General features: G+C 34.2%; 2 protein-coding genes across 2 annotated transcripts in view; one reads left to right on the top strand and one right to left on the bottom strand.

The window, feature by feature from the left end:
• Nucleotides 1–64: 64 nt before the first annotated feature.
• On the top strand, nt 65–3,304 carry Srp54k (signal recognition particle 54k). The gene is made up of 4 exons (XM_011315718.1): nt 65–330; nt 568–744; nt 1,625–2,792; nt 2,876–3,304. The coding sequence occupies exons 1-4, from the start codon at nt 253–255 to the stop codon at nt 2,968–2,970; spliced, it is 1,518 nt and encodes a 505-aa protein (XP_011314020.1). The 5' UTR covers nt 65–252; the 3' UTR covers nt 2,971–3,304.
• A 542-nt stretch (nt 3,305–3,846) lies between these two features.
• mesh (sushi domain containing 2 mesh) overlaps nt 3,847–10,938 on the bottom strand; it is a gene marked incomplete at its 5' end in the record, with an annotated part of 15,177 nt that continues 8,085 nt past the window's right edge. Inside the window, 6 exon segments of the mRNA XM_011315839.1 lie at nt 3,847–4,265; nt 5,220–5,370; nt 8,968–9,150; nt 9,217–9,368; nt 9,776–10,047; nt 10,495–10,769. Coding sequence (XP_011314141.1) covers nt 4,175–4,265; nt 5,220–5,370; nt 8,968–9,150; nt 9,217–9,368; nt 9,776–10,047; nt 10,495–10,769 — 1,124 coding nt within the window.

The following is a 10,938-nucleotide window of genomic DNA, read 5'->3' on the forward strand; positions in this document are numbered from 1 at the left end:
TTGGTATATATGTATGTATATACTGTGAAACCGGAAATATCGTCATATGTCGAGTTGGCCCTCGATCGCTCGTCGCTCCACTGTCTCGTACAGTGTCTACCACGATTAGGAGACCTTATTGGTTATATTCGATACTTTGGTGGTACCAATTTTCCAAAACTACTTGGGCCTTTTCCCCTCATACTAATAAACGTTACAATTAGTGGCAACATTTTTTAGTGGAGTAAACAAGCGTGAAGACACGAAGGAAAAATGGTTTTAGCAGATTTAGGACGTAAAATAACGTCCGCTCTACGATCGTTGAGCAATGCAACTGTCATCAATGAAGAGGTGAGCAAAAGTTAATATTTTTGTTAAACAGATGGGCTGACCATTATTGTAAATATTGCACGTAAAATGTATGAAAATTATAAGAAGGAAAGTTATGATTTTTTTATAAATATTTTCGATAAGAGATGTGATACTACAATGTTTACAAATTGAGTTGAAAATATTCTCATGTCGTCTCTGCTCACTCACTTTAGGAGATTTTATGGTTTTTATCATTTTTGTGGATATTTTTTGCAGGTTCTGAATTCTATGCTCAAAGAGATTTGTGCTGCTCTTCTAGAAGCTGATGTCAACATTCGACTTGTCAAAAAACTGCGGGAAAATGTTCGTACGGTTATTGACTTTGAGGATATGGCTGGAGGACTCAATAAACGCCGGATGATACAAAGTGCAGTTTTTAAAGAACTTGTCAAGGTAAAAGAACTAATAATTATTACAGATAAATTAACTATAAGAAAAGAGGGGTTAATAAGGATGACTAGGATACGACAAAACGCAATACTCATCAAATTCACATGTGACTGGACTAAAATGGATACTTAACCAATTTTGAAAAATCTTTTGAAGAGCGAAATAGCCATTTGATAAATTCGCATGTAATCGAGGTAAAGTCGACGTTATATTATTGAGGTACGAAAAATTACGCAAAAAATCGAGGTATAAATTTGATTTCATTGATACTTCTTATAAATTTTGACGATTGAGTTTTATGACAATGTTTTGTCACGCCCTACCTGTTTTTTATCGAGTTAATAATTGCAAAAACTGACTTTTCGAGTTACTTACAAGCATAATGCTATCTTCACTTCATAAAAAACTTATTATAGTTTTTACTAGAATACGTTCTCGTCAACTTTTCTTCTTTTCTTTCTTTTCTTTTCTTTTCTTTTCTTCACAAATTAAAGATTGCCTAATCCAAAAACGGCAGGTAACGCATTATACATAACATTAGCAAAATTTTATACTGTATAGAGCATCTTTTGTCTTTTGAGACTTCTTTTTAATCCTTGAAAAAACAAAAACCCATTGATTATTCAATCTACGATATTTTGGTTGATTTGGTTGAATGAAGAGTTTCTTCAAAGTGAAAAATTCTGCTTCCTGGAAATAGCGCTCCGTTCCTGAAGAGGCTACTATCAGCATATAGTCTCTGTAGCTTTAGGACATGAACACCATATGATATATGCACAAATCAAATATTTATTGAACATCGTTTTAGTTATTGAATATTTATAATGATAAATCCAGATCCGTTGCATAAAAAATTCACGTATTTTCATAACTTTTTCCTCAGTTAATTGATCCTGGAGTGAAAGCCTATCAGCCCGTAAAAGGTCGCCCTAATGTGATAATGTTTGTGGGACTCCAAGGATCTGGAAAAACGACAACTTGTACAAAATTAGCGTACCACTATTTGAAGAAAAATTGGAAGGCTTGTTTAGTCTGTGCTGATACATTCCGTGCGGGTGCCTATGACCAGATCAAACAGAATGCTACAAAGGCTCGGATACCTTTTTATGGTAGTTATACAGAGGTGGATCCCGTGGTAATAGCCCAAGATGGTGTAGAGATGTTCAAAAAAGAGGGCTATGAGATTATAATAGTTGATACAAGTGGTAGACACAAACAAGAAGAGTCTCTCTTTGAGGAGATGTTACAAGTGTCAAATGCTGTTCAGCCAGACAATATAATTTTCGTGATGGACGCTACGATAGGACAGGCTTGCGAGGCACAGGCCAAGGCATTCAAAGATCGAGTCAATGTTGGTTCAATTATAATCACAAAATTGGATGGGCATGCGAAAGGAGGTGGTGCATTATCAGCTGTTGCTGCTACCCAAAGTCCTTGCATATTTATTGGCACTGGTGAACACATAGATGATCTTGAGCCCTTCAAGACGAAACCCTTTATTAGTAAATTATTAGGAATGGGTGATATCGAGGGATTAATCGATAAAGTTAATGAACTCAATCTGGATGATAATGAAGAGCTTCTAGAAAAAATTAAACATGGTCAATTCACTCTTCGTGATATGTACGAGCAGTTTCAAAATATTATGAAAATGGGACCATTCTCACAGATTCTTCAGATGATACCTGGTTTTAGTCAAGATTTTATGTCGAAGGGAACTGAACAGGACTCGATGGCAAGATTGAAGAGGCTAATGACAATAATGGATAGTATGAATGATGCAGAGTTGGACAGCAGAGATGGAGCGAAACTATTCAGCAAACAAACTGGAAGAATTACAAGGCTTGCCAGAGGCTCTGGGGTTACTGAGAAGGAAGTCAAGGACTTGATAGCACAGTACACCAAGTTTGCAGCTGTCGTTAAGAGGATGGGAGGAATCAAGGGACTATTCAAAGGTGGTGATATGACCAAGAATGTTAACCAGATCCAAATGGCTAAATTGAATCAGCAAATGGCTAAGATGATGGATCCTAGAGTCTTACATCAAATGGGTATGGTTTATGTTTTATTATGTTCAATTTTATAATTATGATTAATTCATCAATTGTCTTCAATTCATCCTTTGCTTGTGCAGGTGGAATGTCTGGGCTACAAAATATGATGAAACAGATCCAACAAGGCGCAGGTGGTCTCGGCAATCTAATGGGTGGTTTTGGCGGCAAATCCTGAGAACTCTGATTTCAACAATCTGCGAAAACTGCCATTCGATAATTCTACCGTCTTGAAAAAAATCTTTCAATGAATTCAACAAACGTGAAATACAATTCTGGTTCTTGTTCTCTTTATAATTTATTTCGTGGTCAATGATAAAACACTCTCGGTTTTTTCTCTTTCCATTTTTACGATAATGTGTTTCGTGTTTGATTGAGACTCAGTCGAAATTTTGAGATCTTCGAACCTCCGAATGAATAGTATATTTACGATATCTCCATCACAGGACTTCGTATAGAGTATATTTAAATGTAAAATTTAATTTTTTGTAAATAAAATGCGATTAAGAATACTCTCAATAATAAACGTTATTTTTTTCAGTAGAAATAAATACATTGGCTTTCTTTTTTTTAGACATTGCGGAGATCGGTGAATCGGGTTTAATCAATTGAATAATTAATCCGTAAATCATAATTGACGAATTTGCGATACTTTCTCTCCGGTGTAGTGTAATGCTGAATAATTCCCCTGTTCCGTGGAAATTTTGTGGCCCATTTTGTCGAAGCTAATTTCTAAGATATTCACATTGTACTTAACTAGCACTTTTCCTACGTCGAATGAGATGCGTTGAATCTAATTATCTTAACTAGAAAGTCATTATTTTGACTTTTGAAAAGAAAAAAAAAAGGGTCCACTGGCCCATAGCGCTAACTCCATATCGATAAAGTGGGCCCTTTTCATGCGGACGGCCACATATTAACAAATAGATGATAGGCGTTCCTTACACCTATTCATTTAAAAAAAGGTGTGCACTGAAAAAAAAATGCATTTATCCTATAGTTAAAAGATCTCAATAGTTTATGTTATATTTTTTATTATCATAATTAACGTAAATCAAATTTCACTTATTACAACAATCTATCAATTAATTATCAATTAATTTGAACTTAATTACCCGGAATTTCGTCATAGAATGGATCCTATGAATTAAACTTCGGAAATATTTGGAAAAATTCAGCAGAATTAATTAACAGATAATTTTCCGGGAAAACTCATAGGAGAAAGGAAATGACTGAAGATAATGGAATATCCTGTGAAATTAATAGCGTCTTATCAGCAAAATTAATAAAAAAATTAATTTAATCGTGAATCTGAATGGGTAAACGTGATTTCAATCTTTTGGACTCACATGTGCTTAAAAAATTAAAACAATTCAACGTGATTAATTAATTTCAGTCGTTTTGCTGGGGTAAGTAGTTAGTTCTTCATCTTCATCGATTTTTCTCATTCTCTGTAATTCTGTTGTTCGGGATCTGAAAAATAATTTCATCAAATTTTAATTACGTCGCGTTATTTCAATCATAAAACACTTGGTTGAACTTTTTCCGTATTAATTATCTTCATATAGTGTTGAAAACATCAGATGACAGTATAAAGAATCTATTCAGTAAATTTTTAGACTGTATCTTTAAGGACCGGTTGGATTATCTGGAAAAGATAATTTACTCCAAAATTGGGATTCCTAATTATTCTGGCAATTAATCGTTTTTTTTTTCAATAATTGTTAGCTAGAGTTCTAGCGGTTGTCAACGACTAGAACGCTAGCTAATTATTATCGGAAAAAACAATTAATTGGCGGAGTAATTAGGAATCCCAATTTTGGAGTAAATTATCTTTCCGAGATACTCCATCCGGCCCTTAAAAAATGGAAAATAGCTGTCAATTGAAATTGTCATGTCGATTGACGTGATAAAATTTAACGTTTCGACATGTTATCATTATTTAATTAATAAAAAACGCTGGAAAATTGTCACATCACCTTGAAACTTCGTGAGTCATTAAATAATGACAAGAGGCAAAGGCTTTATATTCTTTCTCGTCAATCGCATCGAAAGTTTTCCAGAAAAATGCCAAAAAATCGGCGGGAAAGTTTTAGGAAAGATACACTGAGAGAAAATTTCAATAAAAATAACTCGAAAAACACGGAAAATTTATAAAATGTTAGGTAAAAATTGTCGAACATAATAATTCGTGAAATCCCTGTTACACTTCGCAGTTTCCAGAAAAATTACGTTGTGTTTTCGTAATCTTTGGGGACAGATCTGAATATTTAATGAATGTTTTAGATTTTTCTCTTAGATTTCTATAGACATCCACCTAAAATCACTCTCGCTTGCGGATTACGTGAATGTTCCGTCATTTTTAGAATATTCTTAACATCCAAAATCAGGAATCGGTTGAAAATGTTTAATAATTCGATATCATACCTTATTTCCGATTGCTCCTGCTCCCGTTCTTTTCTTCTCCCCTGAACAACCCTGAATGCTCCGCAGATAATGATCATTAGGATTGGAATTATACACCCGAGAATAATTCCAAACGTTATTCCAGCCTGTCGAGAACTGTACTCCTGTTGACCTATTGATTAGAACTTCTATTGTGACAATGTAAAACTAATTATGGGTAATATCAACGGAATTAAAATGAGGATATGGAAATTTCAGTAGAGGCAGTACGGAAATTTCCACTCCACACTAACTAAAATAACCATTTCTCAATTCATAAAGACAAACTAATCGAGTCTACTGTATTTTTGTCATTGTGGAATAGAAATTTCCTTCTATTTTTAATCATACTTAGAATATTTTATTATGAAATCTTACAAAATTATACAATGGGCGGTTTGTTGCATATTTACATATGTGGGACATTTTTTAAAAATTTATTATTGATACAACTTTTTCTATTCCACATTGTAAAGTACAGGTAACACGAATATATTAATCATTGGTACATAGTTATGCTTAATGTCTAGAGCTATAGAAATGATGTTGAACATTTTTTATTTGATTTGAAATAAGATGCTGTGCAGCATGCGAGAGGATAATCTAGAATCTGATGTTTCATTTTCCTTCGTGAGGTGCGTATACAATTGCTTGTCAGAAATACCTGAATTTCGAGTTTTCTATCTCACAACCAGAATTTATGGGAATATATTAATGGGAATGATGGTATAACAAGGATCAGTCAAAGAGATGCAAATATGAGAAATAAAATTCCCCGCAGGTGAAAAAATGATAATTTACACGGAGAGAAAAAATCAGGAGAGATTACCGACCTAATCAGAGAACATTACCGTACCGTTTGGTCAAATTTGTTAACTGCTTAGTAACTGTTATCTAATCATTCAGGAAAAATTATCTAAATGCCAGGTGAATAGTTAAATAGCCTTTACTAAGCAGTTGACAAATTTTACTAAGCGGCACGGTAATTTTTCCCGATCGGCTAAAATACAACCGTATCAAACAGATAGGTAATTTCTATTGATCCTTTCATTTCGTGTAGACAGGAAAAAAAATCCTCATGAAACATTAAAAACTGTTAGTACACGTTAAAATGTTTTAAATTGAATTTCCATCATTGTGGGACATGGTAATGTTGGTACTTTGATTTCTGGATAATGGAGATCATTTAAGGCCCGGATGGATTGTCTGGAAAAGATAATTTACTCCAAAATTGGGACTTCTAATTAATCCGTAAATTAATCGTTTTTTCCGATAATTGTTAGCTAGCGGCCTAGTTGTTGACAACCGCTAGAACGCTAGCTAACAATTATTGAAAAAAACGATTAATTACCAAAGTAATTAGGAATCCGAATTTCGGAGTAAATTATCTTTTCTAGATAATCCACCCGAGCCTTAACTTGTTGAAACCTTTTTTGTAGGAAAATTATTTCGATGATTGTGTGGCTTAAAAAATTATGTCATCCGATGTTTTATGAAAAAAATCTTCTGAAGTATTTTTTGTTACATATGTGTCATATGTTTTTTTTAAATTGTTCAGTACTATCCGAGCAATTGTCAAATTATTTAAGACTTAACCGAGAACGAATGAGATAATAAAAAATGCTGCCAATTTCGTCGAACTTTTCCGATATCATTGAATCAGTCACCTAGACGAACCTTCAAAAATCTAAGACACCCAAGAATCAGAACAACAATAAAAATGAATCCTCAAGCTGCTCTTCATGTTCCGGTATTTTTGCTTCCGAATGGAAGCCTTCCATTTGACCGATTTTTCGATTCCGTATTGAAACTTGGTGAGTCATTAAATAATGACAAAACGCAAAAACGTTATATTTTTTTCATGCCAATCCCATAATAAGTTTCCCAGAGAAATGAAAAAACATTTACCAAAATTTGACCTATATATTGGTGTTCCACACCCTTAAAATTATTTCCACACTATTATGCACCTATTTTAATTAATCAATTGGTCATACACTTAATCTGTCGTCGTTGACCAAATAATAACACTCAATAACAGAAATGATACTTGCTTCTACATAAATTGAAGCCACTCGATTATGAGAGAAAAATGTAGATGTAATTGTTTGGTAATATGCTCTTTAAAAAATTTACGAAATTGGCAGCTTCAATTAATATTCTTTATAAAAAAAGTATTCTCTTATTAATGAACTAATTATAGTGAGAAATTGAAAAGAATTCATCTACTGGATTGATACAGTTCGGATGATATTTGGGAATGAAACCTAAACATCGCTTTCCTTGCTAGGACTCGCGGTCTTCCTTGTGCTATTATTGGTGGAATCTGATTCAGTGGGTGATGGAGAATCTTTGAGATCCCAGTCTTTCTCCTCGAACTCGACATCCGGCTTGTTAGGTAGTGGCTCATGTGTATAATAAACTTTATCATACAACCGGCGTTTAGTCAGACTACTACTTGCAATGGTACTGTTATCACTCTGAGGAGATACAGCCCTTTCAAATGATTTGACAGGTGTAGTTTGGCGCGACAATGAGGAAGGCCCTGAGCCACGATCAGAAAAATGCCAGGATCTAGTTGAGCTCTCTCGTTTTCTCTCTTTATGCAAACAAAAATAGACTGCAGCTATGAGTACAACTACTGGCACAAGTACAGCACCTATGATTCCCATTGTCGTCCAGGCTGTACGCTGAGAATACTCGACCTGACCTACAGCCGTTTTTAATTAATTAGCATGTTTTGTGAACACCTTATGAAATTCCTTTCAATACATTTTAACGGTTTGATATCGGGAACGCAATTGTCTTATGTTCTTAGCCCTTCATTAATTATTTATTGATTATTCAAAACTCTTCATCATTTCCATTTTTTCATGAGTTTCAAGCTCTGCAAGATCTACACCGTATTTCAACTTCAGAGATCACTTTACTCTAGAAAATTCACTCCACAGAGTCGAAAGAGCACTCCAACAGCATTTCTTTCCAAATCGTGCAAAATACGAAAGCCCCATGCAATTGGAAGAAGAAGAAGAAGAAGAAGAAGATTTATGGTATTATCCAATATTTATGGATTGATTATGGAATGATGGGAAACTACATGTACAAGTATCTTCATAATTTTGAGGGAAAAACAATGAAGGAATGAAAGTGTTCATTTTACCTGAGAATTCCATATTACCCCACCCTCCCTACAACCCTGTTCTCTGACACAAGCCAAGCTTAGAGAAATGTCCGTAATTCTTTGATTATCTTGTTCTTCTCTCATCAACCTCGGAAACTTAATTATTTAATAACGCGGGACGAAAATAAAATGAGATTAAAATTTCTTTTCCTTGCTAATGACGAAAATTGTTTGGATGAAGAAAATATTAAATTCTTCTTTAAGGCTCGGGTGGATTATCTAGAAAAGATAATTTACTCCGAAATTCGGATTCCTAATTACTTTGGCAATTAATCATTTTTTTCAATAATTGTTAGCTAGCGTTCTAGCGGTTGTCAACAACTAGGCCGCTAGCTAACAATTATCGGAAAAAACGATTAATTGACGGAGTAATTAGAAGTCCCAATTTTGGAGTAAATTATCTTTTCCAGACAGTCCATCCGGGCCTTAACTGGAACAATAATACATTATAATAACTGACAATAGAAATAATTTTCTGGTGAAAAAACTCAGGAAACGATTTCTTTTTGTTTATTAAGTTTTTACTAATAATTTAAACAATGTACTTACGGAGACACTCCGTGTAGCCATATTCTGAGACATCCCATCGTCCATTCGCTTCGCATCTTCTCCTCTGGTCTCCAACGAGTATAAACCCTTGATTACACTCGAACGTCACTTTTGTATCGGGTATGAATAGAAAATTGCTCTTCCTCCCGAATCTCGGAGTCTCCAAAACACCACAAGAAATAGCTGAAATAAACATAATGATGAGTAAATTATTTTTTGGAGAATCTACATCATTCCTCGGACACTCACTTGGTTTAGAATTGAGTGCTTTAAGTTGAGTAACTGTATCGTAATAATTCTTGGTGAAATGGGCCAGATCTCGATTTAACGTCAATGCATAATCGTATTTGCACTGATATGTCTCCCCGCACAGCTCGCTAGCAAATTTTAGTTCTTCTGTCCTGTAAATAGTAATTAAGTCAAATTATAAAGAAATGCATTCGATCGAGAATACGTAGATAATTACTGACAAACAGGATTTACGAAAAACCCAAATCATGAGAATTCGAGATTTTTTGCGCACACATTTTGTCGACGTTTGTAATTGTACATGTTTAATTACCATTAAAGAATATTAAGAACATTTATTTACAGCTGATAATTTACTAATTGTGATGTTTTCAAATGATAATCATAATCATGATCAAGTCATCATAATCACAATAATATAATTAGTAAAATATCAAGATTAATCGTATAGGAGTAAAAATTTCCGGAAATAAAGATGGTAATTTTTTCTAGTGTCGTCAAACACTAATCAGTTATGAACCAAAATTAGTTATGGTTACGAAAACAATAATAATCTTACTGATTCGATGATAATATATCCTGAGGACTCCTCTTCCACTCCGGCTCAAATGTTACATTGGCATAGTAACTCGCTGTTCTACCAAATTCTCTAGTGAACAATGCAGCTCCTTTGTACTTATCCTCTTTATCTTCCAGCATCCAGTGCATACCAAAGTTCTTATGAATTTCCTCGAAACTGTCTAGACTCAATGGTGCAACTTGACCGTCAGGTCGAGTGAAGTCGTCGGCTTTCTCATTACTCCAATTACCCATCAGTCCTCTCGTTTTATTCTGCAATTTGATTAATTGAGGACGCGTTAGTTGTGGTTACTTCACCAGTTTCAGTATGAAAATTATTGAATTCATTTGAATGTATTCATTGGAAAATAAGTTATCTTATTTCAATTATTTCAATTGGATGCGACATTCGAATATCTCGATACGAATGTAGAAAAGTTCCAAATAGTATATTTCCGGGTTGTCAGGGTGAGGTTTTTTAAATTATAAAAACCCCATCCTAAAAGTCTGGACAATATTTTTATATTGTTTATCTTTTTATTTTCAAGTTTTCGAGTTTAGAAAGTATATTGTATCAATTCGTAGACGAGAAATCGTCAGAAGCTAATGGCATGTTACAGCTTGATGAGTATTTCATATTACGCAACAAGTGCGGTATGGGTTTTTCGACTTATTTGTTGAAAATAATATTGATAGAAGGTTGAGTTAGAAATTACTCACCATGTACGTCCACGGCAGATAAACTCTCGCGGTCATGAAACCCTGATTTTCCACCACTTCAACTCCAGCCCCAGTATCAAACATAATTATGACTTCACTTTGATTCAAAATATATGTTGGCGTATAAACAACAACACCAGGGAAGTGCTGAAACTTCAAAGATTGTCTATCGAAGTAAATCTTACGGCCGTCAGCAAGGATGTCCAAGCGATATCGCCATTGTGCAATCGGCGGTCTCACGCGAACCTCGATCGTTGCTGAGTTATTACCTCTCGCTGAATTAAAACAAAAATATCCATTAATATAGTTATAACATTCCATATTTTATGAATAATCAGTTCTGGTAGAACACTGGAATTCCTTGTGAATTATTAATTTTCCATTAGTTTTGTTGTTGATTCTATTGAGAATTCTCCGAATGCCTGTCCACATATTCTCATCAAA

This window comes from Fopius arisanus, unplaced genomic scaffold (genome assembly GCF_000806365.1).
Source record: "Fopius arisanus strain USDA-PBARC FA_bdor unplaced genomic scaffold, ASM80636v1 scaffold00001, whole genome shotgun sequence".
Lineage (NCBI taxonomy): Eukaryota > Metazoa > Arthropoda > Insecta > Hymenoptera > Braconidae > Fopius > Fopius arisanus.